Genomic DNA, 18,518 nt, shown 5'->3' on the forward strand with positions numbered 1-18,518 from the left:
AGTTCTCTCTCCTGTTTCTGACATTTCCTACAAGTTTCAACAAAATGCTCTAATAACTTTTTGAGTTACTGTATCTATAGCGGGGTCACAGAAATGTCAGTCATCTACTATCTTTGTCTCTGCAGCACACACACACACACACACACACACACACACACACACACACACACACACACACACACACACACACACACACACACACACACAGAATATGAAGCTTGTATTGTATAGAAATGATCCGGATCAGGCCCATAATTCAATCACTTTTTTTTTCCCGATTTTTCACATTTCGTTAAAGTTTTATCAATATCCACACAATTTTAGATTATGATGCTAACTAACAAAAACATGAATATTCAAACCCCCGGCTATCTCATAACCTCCTGTCAAAGGTAATAAATAAACAGATATGTTATTATAAGGGCTGTCAAAAATAACCAGTTAACTCATGTGATTAATCCTGAAAAATTATTAATCACACAATTAATTTTGACAGCACATGCTCCTTTTACCTTAACCCCAGATGATTACCTAAAACGGGGCGTGGATTGTTACACGGTCAGTGATCAGGTCAACACAAAAAAATTGCATTTCTGTCCAATATTAGTGTATTTTTAAACTGAATTTAAATGATAATTTGATTAAAGTGTGATTAATCAGATTTTAAAATTATACTTTTACAGCACTAGTTATTACATAATGAAAGAAGGAGAGTAAAAATTGTATGATAAATGAAAGAATACTAAATAATAAAAAATACATTTTCAAAAATAACAATACATTATTCATTTTAGGACCAAAAGATAGATATATATATATATATATATAGATATATATATATATATATATATATATCTATATATATATATATATATATATATATATATATAAGACAACAATTATTAGACATTCTGCTTCTTCCTTGTAAAAAAATATGCTTGTTTCCTAGTATTGCTCATATTACTTTATTAGCTTTTTGTTAGTTTATTAGCTTTTATGTTGTTTGGGTTCTCCACTCAATCCACCTTATTTTAGCCCACAGATTTATATGTTAACATTTTTAGTGCAAAGGTTTTACACAAGGTTTTTCTTTGAATTGGTACATCCTCTATTTTGTTGAAGAAATAGCTTTTATTATCAGAGAGCAGGTTGTTGCTTATTTTAGTTCTTAGAAAAACTACTGGATTAGTACATTTCAATATTTGTGGTTTAAATGGTGGTAGCTCGAGGAAACGAGCTGTCAATCGGCTAATTGTTATGCTTTAGGTTGAAAGCAAAAGTTTGGATTACAAGCCTACCCACCACTAGTTGTTGTAGAGAATGTCACAGTGAACACCGTAAGATCCACCCTAAACATTCGGTCTCACTTGCTAGCATTAGCTTAAAGCTAGAGATGGATTAAACGTGGTTTCCCCCAATCCATGAAAACAAAGAAAGTAAGTCTGAAGTACAGTTCTGAGAAGAAGAAGTACATTATATTGATTGAATTAAGGATATAAATAATTCAAAACATGACTGTCACCACCTGCTGCCCTCTTGTGGTTAGTCTACTCAGTTTCCCTTGTTGGTGCAGCAGACTTGTCTCTGACGTTTGGTCTTCCTTAGAGTTCCTGTGTTTCCTGTGGGCGGAGCTGCAAGACGTGCACAGCTGGATCTAATTTCACCTGCACTATATAAGCAGCACCTGGCCAACTGGATGGTACTTGGCTATTCCACTCCGTGACGGTGTTTGACGATTCCTCCTAGTCTCTTTGTATTTTTGCCTCAGACCTGCTTGTCCATTCCCTGTGCCATCCAGTTGGTATGTATATCGTAGTTTGCACGTCTTGCAATTTCGACCCTAGTTTTAGTTTAGTTTGTAGTTTAGCCTTTGTTCTTTTATCACGGGGCCTTTTTGTGTTCCTCTTTTTCCGCACCGTCGCCTTTTGTTGCATTCTAGTTTTTTGAGCATTTTTGTATTGACTTTTTCTTATTTGTGAAGTAAAGACTATTTACTCTCAAATTCATCTGCATCCTTGGGTCCCTTTGTTCCATTGCTAAACGAACTGTGACAATGACCGAATGTGTAGTAAGCTAACTTGTGAGGTAGTTAGAGCGTACCACTTCTAGTCTGCATCATACTGAAGCAAAATTAGTCGATATTTAATACAATATTATCTAAACAGCGGACATTCATTAATGAAAATATGAAGGAGCTGCTGATGGTGTGTTTGACTGAGAAACAGCTGGAAAGAGATACTGTAGAAGTCCACTCTCCGATGCTTTACATTATTATTGTTACTTCATAAAACTACTGTAATTGCTTTAGTTGTTTGTACTGCATTCTATTATTTTTTTACACAAAAGTGTTTTTCAATTAAATCAGATTACACCATGTCAACGATTAAATTGATTATAATTCATTTCAATATTGCTGTTTCCCAATTCTTTTATTAGGTACGAGCTGCGCCAAGGAACCAATTAAACTTGTATCCTGAGGTACTACAGTTTTTGTGTTCTCCATAAGTAACATTATGGTTTATCCTAATTGTCCCTTTTTTGCAGTATAGTCTGTGATTGTAGTGTTTTCAAAAATGATTTCCTCATATCTACATAAAACCATTCAGTAAGTGTGTTGAGTGATTTGTGGTCTAAAACACCTTTTGTTAATTCAGTGTTAAAACGCTTCTAGCCAGTTTATATATTTTATATATATATTTATTATTATATACAAATTACAATATATATTTTATGTTGGCAATATTTATTGTGTAATTGCCAGCTCTTTTTTATCAATTATTATGACGCCTACAAATGTGTTTTCATTACAGTTTTTGGCAATAATATATATTATTTAATCAAACCATCTCTTCATCTGTCCACTGTTTCCAATAGTTACTACAGTTGTGTCATCTGCAAACTATTCATCCATCCATCCATTTTCTACCGCTTATTTCCTTTGGGGGCGCTGGTGCCTATCTCAGCTACAATCGGGCGGAAGGCGGTGTACACCCTGGACAAGTCGCCACCTCACCGCAGGGCCCACACATATTCAGACAACAATCACACTCACATTCACACACTAGGGCCAATTTAGTGTTGCCAGTCAACCTATCCCCAGTGGGAGGAAGCCGGAGTACCCGGAAGGAACCCATACATTCACGGGGAGGACATGCAAACTCCACACAGAAAGATCCCGAGCCTGGGATTGAACCCTGACTACACAGGACCTTCGTATTGTGAGGCAGACAAACTAACCCCTCCCCCACCGTGAAGTCCAGTTGTGCCATCTGCAAACTCCTAACTTTAAATTTCTTCAGACCTGACAGATAAGATAAGGTAATTTAACATTTTTACCAGAAATACATTTTGTTGAGTACAATACTTGATTTGTGTACACACTTCAACTATTGCTTGTTAATGCTGTGTAGTAGGTCAAATATCTGATATCATACCTGAATCAATCATTGGTCAAACGTATAGAAATACAACTTACATTCTACTCTTTTCTCCAGCATTGCAAGCCTGTTCGTGACTTCGGTCTTCAGCTCGTTGATCTTGAAAGCTCTGCAATTGTAAAAAACAAAATGCTAATTAAACAATGTCTCCCAAGAAAATGAACTCAGTGGACAAAATACGTTTTGTAAAGTTGTACTTTTCAATTCTGCCCGGGAAACAGAAGTCTCTGTTACTTCATTTTGTTTTTGCACACTATTTAGTATTGTTGCATTGCTCCTTTTTTACCAATCCACTCTACTGTCAACAACTGTTCTTACCAGCACTTGAGCATTTTAAGAAAAGCAACAGCCCACAAAACTCTAGGTACAAGATGTTTTAGTTGAGAAGATAAAAATTAGGATGAGAAAAAATGATCAGTTTTAGTAAATCCTAAAAAGTTAGTTTTTGTTTGTCATTTTTAAACACATCATTTACCTTTTTGCTATCAGTGGGCAAAAAACCGCAATATCCTCAGAGGCAGCGTCCTCTGCAGTGGACCCTTGTGTTTTACATACATTTTCCCAAAATTTGTAACGTGACTAAAGAAATAGACCGAAAACAAATGTCAGGAGGTTGTACAAAATACAATATGTCAAGTAATACACACAGGTATGAGCGCTGCTACAAATTCCGTTGTTGGGTAGTATTTATGAATTAAAAAAGGTACTATGCTGCTTTTGAAAAATACTAGCACTTTTTTTTTTTTTCACGGACATGAAAGCGTGCAGTGGTGGCATTACTTGTAATATAAGACGAGGCGGCGCATGTCGCGAGTCAAAATGCACACAGCACTTTCAAGTTGAAACAGTGTTGAGACAGAAGAGCGAGAATAGAAATATTTTGGCTTAAAAACTAATAAAGTGCTGTCTCATAGTTTTTTTTTTCTTTGTTTCTTGCATTGAACAAACAGAGCACATTCTGCCAAGTCAACTTCCTCGTGTGTTAAACATTCTTGGCCAATAAATCTGATTCTCATTCTGATAAAGATGGAGCTATAAACACTGAAACACTGATCTTCAAGCAGTGCATTTAAAGGGGAACATTATCACCATACCTATGTAAGCGTCAATATATACCTTGATCATGGCCGGCTCTACGCAGGGGCAAGAGGGGGCAGAGCCCCCTTAAATAAATGTCTTGCCCCCTCAAATCAAAATTTGAGAAAGCAAATTTTAATAAACTCACATAGTTACTACATTACAAGTTGACAAAATTATCTGCATTAGCGGAAAAATCCGCCGAAAAAGGGACTCACACGATATAGTAGTGTCGGCTTCCCTCTCATCCCTACCTCCGCTGAGCGTGTATTCACACACACCTGCACACAGCCCTCAGTAAACATCCAATCACTGTTGCATTATGAAAGTAAAAGAAAAGGAAAAGTTGTCTACATTTATCATACACTTGTTTGGATGGGTGTATTTGTGTTGTCTTATCTGTCATAAACACGTTTATCGTTGCGGACTTTCGGTGGTACGGAGTTCCTTTTTTTTTTTTTTTTTTTTTACAACATGACGAGAGCATTGACAGCGGAGGCTCTGAGCAGCAGTGGTTTGGAAGGCAGAGAGCCTCCACTGTCCCTGTAGCAAGCTACAAGTCATTGATGCTGTTAATGACGGTAAAAATGAAACATAAGGTTAGCAGTCCTCCTCTGCTGTCCTCTGTTCAGAGCGGAGTACCTAGCAACGGCCCGTTTTACTTAGCAACGGTCTGGCAATCGACTGCTGGAATTCTTTTTCTGTTGTTTTTCTTGTAATTCTACATAGTCAACCTTTAATGTTTCAATCTACATTTTGTAATGAACAAATTATAAGTTTCATTTGATATGACCAAGACACCTAAAAACAAAAACACTGCCGTGTTCATCAATTTACAAGCAAGTGGGCAACACACATACATTGGAGTGAATGAATTTTGTGCCCAGATGAGTGCCCACGTCCACTGCATGTGACAAACTGAAGACAAGTGACCTGTGTCTGACAGACCTCTACGTAAAGCCCCGCCCCAGGCTGTAGTCCTGCACTGTTGTTGTTTTTCTTCATGTAATCACAGCAGGTTTTTTCTGTTGTTGCTCAAGCTTACTTATTTTCTGCTCCAGCTTCCAGCAGCTCACAAAGAGAAAGTTAATGCTCTGTAATGCATCCATTTTTCAGAGCATTTAAAAAGTCGAGTCCTGCTCCTGCATGTAGTAGTAGCAATGACGCTACTGCTAGTACATCAGGGACAGCAGATAGCAATACTGCACCTTTAGCACCAGCAAACACTGTTTCTCCTGCACCAGCTCCCTCCATCCCCCCAACAAGCGCTCTCCCAAAGCAGCCTGCTCAGCTACCAAGTGACTTAAATGGCAACACACCAGGGTGGGGTAGGACACATAGCTAAAGACCCACTTCAATGAAGAAAGCATCGTTACTGTAAGCACAGAAAAAAAAGTGCTGGAGCATGATGTGTACACATGATGCCCCCTTCACATTTCTGACTGCCCCCTCATAAAAGCATGCCTAGAACCGCCCCTGACCTTGATGTTGCAGAAAAAAGACCATATGTTTTTTTTAACCGATTTCCGAACTCTAAATGGGTGAATTTGGCGATTGAAAAGCTTTTCAATTGTTCGCTGTCGGAGCAATGACCTTTCACGCGTGACGTTACAAAGGGAAGCATTCCGCCATTTTCTCAAACACATTACAGACCCCAAGTCAAATCAGCTCTGTTATTTTCCGTTTTTTCGACTGTTTTCCGTACTTTGGAGACATCATGCTTCGTCGGTGTCTTGTCAGAGGGTGTAACAACACGATCAGGGACAGATTCAAGTTGACTTACGTGGAGTGTGCATCGATTAGCACGGCATGCTAATCGATGCTAACATGCTATTTAGGCTAGCTGTATGTACATATTGCATCAATATGCCTCATTTGTAGCTATATTTGCATCCAGCCTTTCCCTCCACCCAAATTTAATGCCAAACAAACACATACCAAACGACGGATTCAAGTTGCACCAGTGTCAAAAGATGCGAAAGTCCCTCGTTTGTTCTGCACATTTTACCGACGATAGCGATGCTACAAGAGAGATGTGTAAATATCCTGCGACACTCAAAGCAGATGCATTTCCAACGATAAAGTCAACAACATCACAAAGGTGAGTTTTGTTGATGTTATTGACTTATGTGCTAATCAGACATATTTGCGCACAGCATGACTGCCAGCTAATCGATGCTAACATGCTAATTAGGCTAGCTGTATGTACATTTGTAGCTATATTTACATCCAGCCTTTCCCTCCACCCACCTTTAATGCCAAAAAAACACTTACCAATCGACAGATTTAATTTGCTCCAGTGGTCAAATGATGCAATCGTTGGTTAGAAGGCGATTCGTCCGCGTTGCCTTTGTCCGTCGTGATATAGCTCAATAGCTTCAGTTTCTTCTTCAATTTTGTTTTAGCTATCTGCCTCCACACTCTAACCATCCGTTTCAATACATGCGTAATCTGTTGAATCGCTTAAGCCGCTGAAATCCGAGTCTGAATCCGAGCTAATGTCGCTGTATCTTTCTGTTCTATCCGCCATGTTTGTATTGGCCTCACGCAGTGACGTCACAGGAAAATAGACGGCTGGATTTACAGATAGCGGAAATCAGGCACTTTAAAGCCTTTTTTTGAGATATTCCATGATGGGTAAAATTTTGAAAAAAAACTTCGAAAAATAAAATAAGCCACTGGGAACTGATTTTTATTGGTTTTAACCCTTCTGAAATTGTGATAATTTTCCTCTTTAAACATAGCTAGCTAGCTGCTAACGTCCGTTCACAGTGTTTTAGCTACTTTTAAATCACTAATCCTCGCCTCCATGGCGACAAATAAACTATGTTTCTTACAAATATAATCCCTGCAGGACGAGGAATAGCTAAGAACGTTTTACTACACATCATAGGAAAATACAATAGCTTACTGCTAACAGCAAGCTGGTGCTCCTGTGTGGATCTTTGCAAATATTGACTGTAACGATATCAAGTATAAGAGCCATAAATAGTTTATTCTACAATGAATACATCGCTTTATCCATCCATCCATTTTCTACCGTTTATTCCCTTTTTTGGTAAGTTATCACAAAAACTTTTGTCATTTTTTGATGCTTAAGTATGTACCTGGACACATAAGAACTGTAGTTATGACCAATGTATGACCATGTAATTAGTTAATATTGGCTTGACACCTACATTTGTAGTATCACCCAAAAGATATGGAAAGTATTTAAAACAGAAAAAGAGGAGCTTATTACATTTTATCAGACGAGGAGATAGAACATGTTAAAACAGAAAGTAACCAGATATTAACAGAAAACTAAAAATTTATAATTTATAATCCATTTTCTACAACTTGTCCCTCATAATTTTGACAAAATAACAAAATGGGAAATTAGGAGCCTTTGTAACACCTTTGCTTACTTACTACTACAGGAAAAGTCTAGTATGTTCACTATGTTATCTAATGCCAACATTTTTACTTGATTGCAGTAAGAAACATATGTTTAATGTATAATAATATTTTCTGTTAAAATAAAGCCAATAGTTACTTTTTGTGGTCCCCTTATTTAAAAAAGTATCAAAATATATATTGGTAGCAACAGAGCAAGCTAATGATACAGCGACACACACACACACATACACACTTATTCCTCTACTCACCGGGAAAATTGCTCAGCAACTTGCGTGAGTACATTCTGGAACAGTTCTTCTTTATCTGAAGCAAATAAGATCCAGAGAGTCAAGGTCAGGAATAAAGTGGAATAAACATACAATACATTTAACAACACTGTATATCAACAGTACTAGTAAACATGCTAAACCTACTCATTAGAAGTCAGACTGACATGAATAAACAAATTAGCATTTTGTAGATAATCGGACAGTCAAGGCAGAGGAAGTGAAAAATGCAACTCCCTCTGATTTCAGACAAATATTGACCACAGGACCGGACCGTTTGAGAAGCCTCATGAGAATGGGAACAGGCCAAACCCACTAACAAAAGCCTACCATTGGTTAACGTTTTCTGCGTGCAAAGTTCAACACAGCTGGACAATAATCAGCTATGAGAAATTGTAAAAGAAAGAATAAAAGTGGAAGATATATTGTCACTTGGTCACAAATTGTACTTTGTACGGTGATTAGGTGATGAAAAAAGTTCTGTTGTCTTAAAAAGAAACTCAACTGCATGCATGACAGCAAGTGTATGCGTTTGTGTGTAGACCTAGACAGTTTTGAAGCTACACTTGTGTGGATGGAGATCGTTTTAACCCCAAATATGCATTTTTGAAACTCCTCATGTTTGTGTGGACATGGCTTAACACCTGTGAATACAAAGTCCTGCAATAATAAGTAGTTCATATCACCACAGCTGATCTGTCGTAAAATACCTTGGAGAGGCAAAATTACAGCAAGGATAATGAAATCAAACAATGGATGTCCACTAACTTTTTGCAACTCAACGCAAAAACAAAACGGAAGTGCTGATTATGGGTCCTGCTAGACACCGACCGTTATTTAATAATATTTTAACATTTGACAACCAAACAATTAAACAAGGCGACTCGGTAAAAAATCTGGGAGTTATCTTCGACCCAACCCTCTCCTTTGAGTCACACATTAAAAGCGTTACTAAAACGGCCTTCTTTCATCTCTGTAATATCGCTAAAATTTGCTCCATTTTGTCCACTAACAACACTGAGATCATTATCCATGCGTTTGTTACGTCTCGCCTCGATTACTGTAACGTATTATTTTCGGGTCTCCCCATGTCTAACATTAAAAGATTACAGTTGGTACAAAATGCGGCTGCTAGACTTTTGACAAGAACAATAAAGTTTGATTATATTACGCCTATACTGGCTTACCTGCACTGGCTTCCTGTGCACTAAAGATGTGACTTTAAGGTTTTACTACTTACGTATAAAATACTACACGGTCTAGCTCCAGCCTATCTTGCCGATTGTATTGTACCATGTGTCCCGGCAAGAAATCTGCGTTCAAAGAACTCCGGCTTATTAGTGATTCCCAGAGCCCCAAAAAAGTCTGCGGGCTATAGGGCGTTTTTCGTTCGGGCTCAAGTACTCTGGAATGCCCTCAGTTTTTGATACAGTTCAAAATGCTACCTCAGTAGAAGCATTTAAGTCTCACCTTAAAACTCATTTGTATACTCTAGCCTTTAAATAGACTCCCTTTTTAGATTAGTTGATCTGCCGTTTCTTTTCTTTTTCTCCTCTGTCCCACTCTCCCTTGTGGAGGGGGTCCGGTCCGGTGGCCATGGATGAAGTACTGGCTGTCCTGAGTCGGGACCCGGGATGGACCGCTCGTCCAGAGCCGGGACCCAGGATGGACCGCTCGCCTGTGTGTCGGCTGGGACATCTCTGCGCTGCTGATCCGCCTCCCCTTGGGGTGGTTTTCTGCTGGCTCCACTGTGGACGGGACTCTCTCTGCTGTGTTGGATACACGTTGGACTGGACTCTCACGGTTTTGTTGGATCCACTATGGCTTGAACTTTCACAGTATCATGTTAGACCCGCTTGACATCCATTGCTTTCGGTTTCCCTAGAGAGGGGGGGTTGCCCACATATGCGGTCCTCTCCAAGGTTTCTCATATTCATCATTGTCACCGACGTCCCACTGGGTGTGAGTTTTCCTTGCCCTAATGTGGGCTCTACCGGGGATGTCGTTGTGGTTTGTGTTGTGGTTTGTGCAGCCCTTTGAGACACTAGTGATTTAGGGCTATATAAATAATCATTGATTGATTGATTGATTGATTGATAAACCAACTGTACGACACAAACTGGAGCGTCAATTTGCAACTACGGACTGAATGTGAATGTATTTTGCTCCCAGGAGGAAGTGATCATAACCAGCTGATTAATGCTAACTGCAAAGACATTCAAAATGGACACTTAATTTTTACTACATTACTGTCACCAAGTTTTGAGCAAATCAATGACTTTCAGTTCAGTAAAACATTTAAAAAACGTTCCTGTATAACATTCTGACTACCAAATTGCAATTGTACCTAAATATTGTAGTAATTTATTCAAAAAATGTTATATACAGGTTTATATATATATATATATATATATATATATATATATATATATTAAAATCTCCTCATGATTGAGGGAACCCCTCATGAAACAGTTCTGTAGAGATGAAGTAGTCTTGTGATTTTTTCCCACACCTACATATATATATATATACATATATATATATTTATATATATATATATAAATATATATATGTATATTATATGTATATATATGTATGTACATACATACACACACGTACACATTCATATATACATACATACATACACACACACACACACATTCATATACACATATATACATATACACATACATATACATACATATATATACATACATACATACATACATACATATATATATATATATACATACATACATACATACATATACATATTACAGTTGTCCCGATCCGATATTTGGATCGGATCGGCAGCCGATATTTGCCAAAAAATGCGTATTGGCAAGGCATGGGAAAATGCCGATCCAGATCCAGTTTTTAAAAAACATCCGGTCAATGTTTTTCAACGCACCGATTTAAATAATACATTCCACTCTTCTGCCGCTCCCTACGCTCCGTTCTTCATTTTCCAGCACACCTTCAACACATCCACAGGTCTAACCGTTAAGACGGCCGTGTGAAACAAAAGTTACGCTAAAAATGTCAGCTGTGTGGGATTATTTTACCCTACAAAACGAAAAAGATGAAGATGTGGAGTGCAAAACATGCCACAATAAAGTCAAGCGTAATGGTAAAGTTGTAAGACCTTTTAATGACACTTGAGAGTGAGAGGCTTTTTAGCACTCATCATTGATGAACACAGGAGCAGGCTGACACCTGAGCATCTTGAAGTGCTCGTCTTTGTTAGAAAGAATCTCCCCATTATGCTTGGACTTCAATTGTTTGCCCCCCCTGACCGGGGCAAACAATTGAAAGGAGCTTAGGCCTATATTGCTGTAGTAGGGCTTAGTGATACATCACTAGGATAAAATAGGACACTAACACTATAATGTTAGTTTCCTGTTTTATCCTACAGCAAGAGCAGAAGGATTTTGAAAATAAGATAACGGGTCCAAAATGGACCTGGGCCAGATGAGCCAGGGTTTTGATGAGTCCGTTGCTGGTCCGCAGCTGATGTACGTGCGAGATGTGCGGGTCCCAAGCGCACCCGCCGCGGAGGTAAGGTTTTGATCATTGATGCGGAGCGGATCCAGCTCGGAGCCACGTCGGGTACGCGACCCGCCTCCGTGGCGTTTTCGTTCCTGAGGACAGGTGGACCCCGATACGGGTCCGTTCCGGAAAGCGCGATACCTCCGCGGTGGACCCATTTTTTGCAGTGTGGGTAGAGTGTTTTTTTTGTTTTTTTGTTTTTAAGTTTACACTTGTTCAAGAGCAAGTATGTTGAGTTATAAACATTTTATCCCACTCAGGTTGTTTGTGTGTTTTGCTTTTTTTTAATAATGTTTAGAGCATTATTTGCACTTTATACTGTTCACTTTTTTACTGTTAAATGATGCCATTTCTGTTTGTCATGTATAATTTTTTCTATTTTGTGTTTATCCTTGAATACCAACCAAACTTACCTAATTCAGCTGGCTAGTTGTTATCAAGAGTACTAAAACCCTTTTCAACATGAATCTGACAACTACATGGCTAAATAACTTTAAACTTTAATACATGGTCGGATAGACCAGTATCGGCCAGTATCGGTATCGGATCGGATGTGCAAAAACAATATCGGTATCGGATCGGAAGTGCAAAACTTTGGATTGGGACATCCTATATATATATACATTAATACACACACACACACACACACACACACACACACACATATATATATATATGTATATATATATATATATATATATATATATATACACACATATATATATATATACATATACATATTTATATTCATATATACATACATACATATATATATACACATACATATATATACACATACATTGATATATACACATATATACATACATACATATATACACATACATTATATATATACACACGTCTATATTTACATAAATATGCATACATATACATGTATACATACATACATACATACATACATACATACATACATATAATCATATACACAAGCATACACATATATATACACACATATTCATATACACATATATATACACATACAAATATACACACGTCTATATTTACATATATACATACATATATATATTCATACGTTTACATATATACCCATATATACATACATATATTCATATACACACATACAGTATATTAATGTACACACATACATACATACATACATTTATATATATATATATATATATATATATATATATACATACATTTATATATATATATATATATATATATATTTATTTATTTTTATTTATTTTTTTTAAATATATATATGCATAAATTCATATACGGTGGAAAAAATATATAAACGCAACACTTTTATTTTTGCTCTCATTTTTCATGAGTTAAACTGAAATATCTAAAACTTTTACTATACACACAAAAGACCTATCCCTCTCAAATACTTAACACAATTTTTTCTAAATCTGTGTTAGAAAGCATTTCTTTGCCAAGATAATCCATCCCAACTCACAGGTGTGGCATATAAGACGCTGATTAAACAGCATGATTATTGCACAGGTGTTCCTTAGGGTCCTACAATAAAAGTCCACTCCAAAATGTGCAGTTTTATCACACAACACAATGCCACGTCACAATAAATCGTAAGTTTTAAGGGAGTGTGTACAGTAGTTCGCCAACTGACTGCAAGTTAAAGTTAAAGTTAAAGTCCCAGCGATCATCACACACACTGGGTGTGGTGAAATGTGTCTTCTGCATTTGACCGATCCCCATGTTCACCCCCTGGGAGGCGAGGGTAGCAGTGAGCAGCAGCGTGCGCCATGCTCTTGAATCATTTGGTGATTTAACTCCCAGTTCTAACCCTTGATGCTGAGTGCCAAGGAGGGAGGCAATGGGTCCCGATTTTATAGTCTTTGGTATGATTCGGCCGGGGTTTGAACTCACGACCTTCCAGTCTCAGGACGGATTGTCCGCCAGAACTGTTGCCTGTGAATTGAATGTTCATTTCTCTACCATAAGCTGTCTCCAAAGCCATTGTTTAAGAATTTGGCAGTACATTCAACTGGCCTCATAACTGCAGACAAGATGTAACCATACCAGCCCTGGTGCACCTCCTTGGTCGTCTGTTACCCGGACAGCTGCTGCAACAATTGGTTTGTAAAACCAAAAAATGTCTGCACAAACTGAGAGAAACCCCTGCCACAGAACTTTCCTACAGAAGGTTTTAGCTTTGTCCATGTGATGTCAGGTGAAACAAAAATTGAGCTGTTTGGCCACAATACCCAGCAATATGTTTGGAGGAGAGAAGGTGAGGCCTTTAATCCCAGGAATATCAATCCAACCGTCAAGCATGGTGGTGGTAGTATTAAGCTCTGGGCCTGTTTTGCTGCCAATGGAACCGGTGCTTTACAGAGAGTAAATGGGACAATGAAAAAGGAGGATTACCTCCAAATTCTTCAGGACAACCTAAAATCCTCAGCCTGGAGGTTGGGTCTTGGGCTCAGTTGGGTGTACCAACAGGAAAATGACACCAAACACACGTCAAAAGTGGTAAAGGAATGTCTAAATCGGGCTAGAATTAAGGTTTTAGAATGGCCTTCCCAAAGTCCTGAATTAAATGTTTGGACAATGCTGAAAAAAAAAGTCTGTGTGAGAAAACCAACACATTTAGCTGAACTGCTCCCCTTTTGTCAAGAGAAGTGGTCAAAAATTCAACCAGAAACTTGCCAGAAGCTTGTGGATGGCTACCAAAAGCGCCTTATTGCAGTGAAACCTGCCAAGGGACATGAAACCAAATATTAACATTGCTGTGTGTATACGTTTGACCCATTAGATTTGGTCACATTTTCGGTAGATCCATAATACATTCATAAAAAAAACTAACTTCATGAATGTTTTATGTGACAAGTATGTGCTCTAATCACTCCATCACAAAAAAACAAGAGTTGTAGAAATGATTGGAAACTCAAGACAGCCATGACATTATGTCCTTCACAACTGTTGACCTCGACTGTATATACATACAGCATATACATATATTTATTGATAAGGGACGGTGTGGCGCAGTGGGAGAGTGGCCGTGCGCAACCCGAGCGTCCCTGGTTCAATCCCCACCGAGTACCAACCCCGTCACATCTGTTGTGTCCTGAGCAAGACACTTCACCCTTGCTCCTGATGGGTGCTGGTTAGCGCCTTGCATGGCAGCTCCCTCCATCAGTGTGTGAATGGGTAAATGTGGAAGTAGTGTCAAAGCGCTCTGAGTACCTTGAAGGTAGAAAAGCGCTATAGAAGTACAACCCATTTATTTATTTATCATTTATTCATACATATAATCATATATACACGTATATTTATATACCGTATTTTTTCGACTAAAAGGCGAACTTATAATCCTTTCTTTTTCTCAAAACTCCACAGTGCGCTTTATAACCTAATGCGCCTAATTGTATGGAATCATTTTGGTTGTGCTTACCGACCTCAAAGCTATTTTTTTTGGTACGTGGTGAAATGATAAGTGTGACCAGTAGAGGGCATTCACACATAAGAGCTACGTCTAGACTGCAAAATGACTCAAGTAAACAACACCAACATTTTATATATTCCATTAAAAATATAGAACATTACACACGGCGCCCAAAAATCGATCGAAATGTTTTAGTACAACTTTGGTAAGCTATGAAGCCGCACCACTTGATGGATTGTACTGTGCTTCAACGTACGAGTATTATTATGGTGTGTATATAAGGTAAGACATATTATCTGGCATTTTGTTTCGCAATACCATGCAAAAGCAACTTCTCTTACCAGCTGGTACCTGCTGATCTGTGTTTGGGATCTGCATAAGTCCTGAATAATTGTCGGCCCCGACGCCGTAGTCCAGCATTTCTCAAAGTGTGGGGAATATAAGCATTACAGGTAGGGCACGAGGAACGGGAAGAAATTTCACTTTAATTTTTTTTATTTTTTTATTTTTTTTATTTACTATGCTTTCATTTTCTATACACACTGTAAATCACTTTGTGATTCTGTCTGTGAAATCCGCTATATAAGTAAATGTAAATTACTTATTTTTCCTGTAGGCTTTAAATTTCTAGGTAGGAGCGAAAGTCTGACAGACATAGCAACAGTAACTAATGGGGGCGGGGCTAAGCGGAGCAAACGTCCGCACGGATGGGTAGCAGGCTAATGTGTGGACCACAACACAAAATGGATAAATTTGTGACTCGCACCTCAAAGGTTGTCGAGCCAGAGCCAGCACCTGCAGAGAAACCAAAATCTGACGCGCCTAATCAAGCAAAAAGCCAACCGAAAAGAAAATATGACGAAGGGTATCTTGCTCTTGGATTCACGGCAGCGGTGGTGGGGAAAGAGGAGAGACTCCTTTGTGTTCTGTGTCTAAAACCGCTAGCAGCAGACAGCATGAGACCCAACAAATTAAAGAGACACCTCGAGACCACACAGCCCAAATGCATCAATAAGCCACTTGATTTCTTTCAAAGAAAACTGGCAGAGTACCGTCAACAGGAGAAGCACATGGTAAAAGCTGCATCAGTAAACAGTAATGCTCAAATGGCTTCATATAGAGTTGCATACAGAATTGCACAATGTAAAAAACCACACACAATTGCTGATCAGCTGATTCTCCCCGCTTCAATAGACATGGTGTCAGTCATGCTTGACGAGACAAGTGCAGCAAAATTAAAAGCTTTCCCGCTGTCAAATGTTGCGAGACGTTTATGCGACATTGCAAGTGATCTTGAGGAACAACTCGTAGACAAATTAAAAGAAAGTCGTTTTGCTTTACAAGTGGACAAAGTTACTGACAGCAATAGACTGCCTGTTTATGGCGTAAGTGATACATCCGCTTTGTGAATGGATGAGCTGTTCAAGATAATGGACAGTTTCCTCAAAGAACACGACCCTAAATGGGAAAACTGTGTGGGCTTTTGCTCTGATGGCGCACAGACCTTGGCAGGGTCAAAAAACGGGCTGCAGGCTCTAATAGTAAGTCCAATGCGCCAAATGCGCATTGGACGCACTGTGTCATTCACCGGGAAGCACTCGCGTCAAGGCAGCTCAGCCCCGAACTCAATGAGGTTTTAACAGATGTGAGCGCGGTAAATTTGATCAAAACACGACCACTGAAAGCGCGACTGTTCTCTGCACTGTGTGAGGAAATGGGAGCTGATCATAAAGTGAAGCAAGGTGGCTCTCCCGGGGCAAAGTGCTGTCGTGCGTCTTTGTGCTCAGGGCAGAGATTCGGATCTTTTTGGAGGAGGAGCGCCTGTATGAGGCTGCAAGCAAGTTCAGTGATGAACAATTTCTGTTGAAGCTGGCCTACCTCAGCGATATTTTTGGCAAGCTGAATGAGTTACATCTTCAGCTCCAAGGCAAAGATAAGCACATACCCCAACTGGCAGACAAAATCACTGCGTTCTCCCGAAAGCTCGAGGGATGGGGCAGGCGCTTTGATCAACAAAATATTGATGCCTTTAAGAACCTGGGTGAGGTTGCTGAAACCACCGAATCTGGTGCCACCACAGTGATCCCCGGCATCAAGCAACACATCTCCTCCCTAAAAGAAATGTTTCACAAATACTTCCCCATCAACAGTGCTCAGTACAACTGGGTTATTAATCCATTCAATGCAGCAGGTTCGTATTTTGACATTTTTATTGAATATTCTACTCATTTATTATACACGCATTTTATCTGTGTTGTATGCTACTTACTAACTGGAATGTTAGTCCAGATTTTTGTGTCCAGATGATTGTTGTCAAACAGATTTATTTGCATTTATTATGTAATGAAAAATAAAGTAGGTCTATTAATGTATAATCTATCTGCAGCACCTGCTGATTTCATGTCTTCTGAGGAGGACCAGTTTATTGAACTGACATCTTACTCCACCCTGGGCTGAGGTTCACCACTCAGACTCTTTCTCAATTCTGGTTGGGAGTGGACAGGGAGTATCCACTCATCGGGCAGAGAGCTGTGTCCATTCTTCTCCCCTTTGCCACATCTTATCCGTGTGAGATGGGCTTTTCAGCTGTTGCTTCACTCAAAACGAAGTACAGGTCTCAGCTGAACTCAATGCATGACTAAAAAGTGGCAGTGTCAAGCCTGCAACCCCGATTTGAAAAGCTGTGCGGTGCAAAACAGGCTCATTGCAGCCACTAATGTTAGAGTACTGTAAAACTCATGTTCACTTGCCCTGTCTTGCCAAATGCATAGCTCCTCCTTTTTTTGCAAAGATTGCAAAGTAGCACTTTTATTTTATTCATTATTGAACTTGATGCAAGTTATTTTATTTATTGAAATTGATGCAAGTTATACCACCGCTGCACAGTTATTTTATTTATTATTGAACTTTATGTTATTGAGTTTAGGATAGGATAGGATAGGTCCTTATTGTCATTGCACAAGTACAACAAAACTTTGAATGTATACAGTTTGATGTTACTTGATGTTCAATAAATTTGAAAATGTTAAGCTTGGCATTAGCGTTCTGTTGAGGCGATGGGGGCAGGTGAGACTTGAAAACTTCCCCTTGTCCAAAGTGGGGGATGACAAAAAAAGTTTGAGAACCACTGCCGTAGTCGATAAGCTTCTCCTTTCTCTTTATCGTTTGTTATGGGACATTCCTCCTCTGCTATTGCCATTTCTAATACAAAGTAGTGTAAAGTTATTACTTATATCTGTCAGTAAACTCACCATGAAAGCGCTAATACATACCAGTGTATTGCGTTTACATTATTCACCCAAGGAACTTTAGTAATTAGAGAGTTAAGGCCGGATGTTTTTTCACAGAACACGTTTCCGGCGTTGTTGCACCAGTGAGCCACAAATGAGGTGA

The 18,518-nt window shown here is 38.8% G+C and overlaps 1 protein-coding gene across 4 annotated transcripts in view; it reads right to left on the reverse strand.

Annotated features, from left to right (window-relative positions):
* The window catches only part of pde9aa (phosphodiesterase 9aa), a 142,457-nt gene that overhangs the window by 66,914 nt on the left and 57,025 nt on the right, over nt 1-18,518 (reverse strand). For 3 of the 4 annotated variants that reach the window (XM_061919452.1, XM_061919453.1, XM_061919451.1), the window contains 2 exons: nt 8,162-8,216; nt 3,476-3,546 (listed from right to left, as the gene is read on the reverse strand). In XM_061919452.1, coding sequence (XP_061775436.1) covers nt 3,476-3,546; nt 8,162-8,216 — 126 coding nt within the window. Of the gene's footprint in view, nt 1-3,475; nt 3,547-8,161; nt 8,217-8,326; nt 8,450-18,518 lie in introns of those variants that run through there. The other variant, XM_061919454.1, reaches the window with a different exon arrangement.

The sequence above is a fragment of the Nerophis ophidion genome, linkage group LG13, assembly GCF_033978795.1.
Source record: "Nerophis ophidion isolate RoL-2023_Sa linkage group LG13, RoL_Noph_v1.0, whole genome shotgun sequence".
Taxonomy (NCBI): Eukaryota; Metazoa; Chordata; class Actinopteri; order Syngnathiformes; family Syngnathidae; genus Nerophis; species Nerophis ophidion.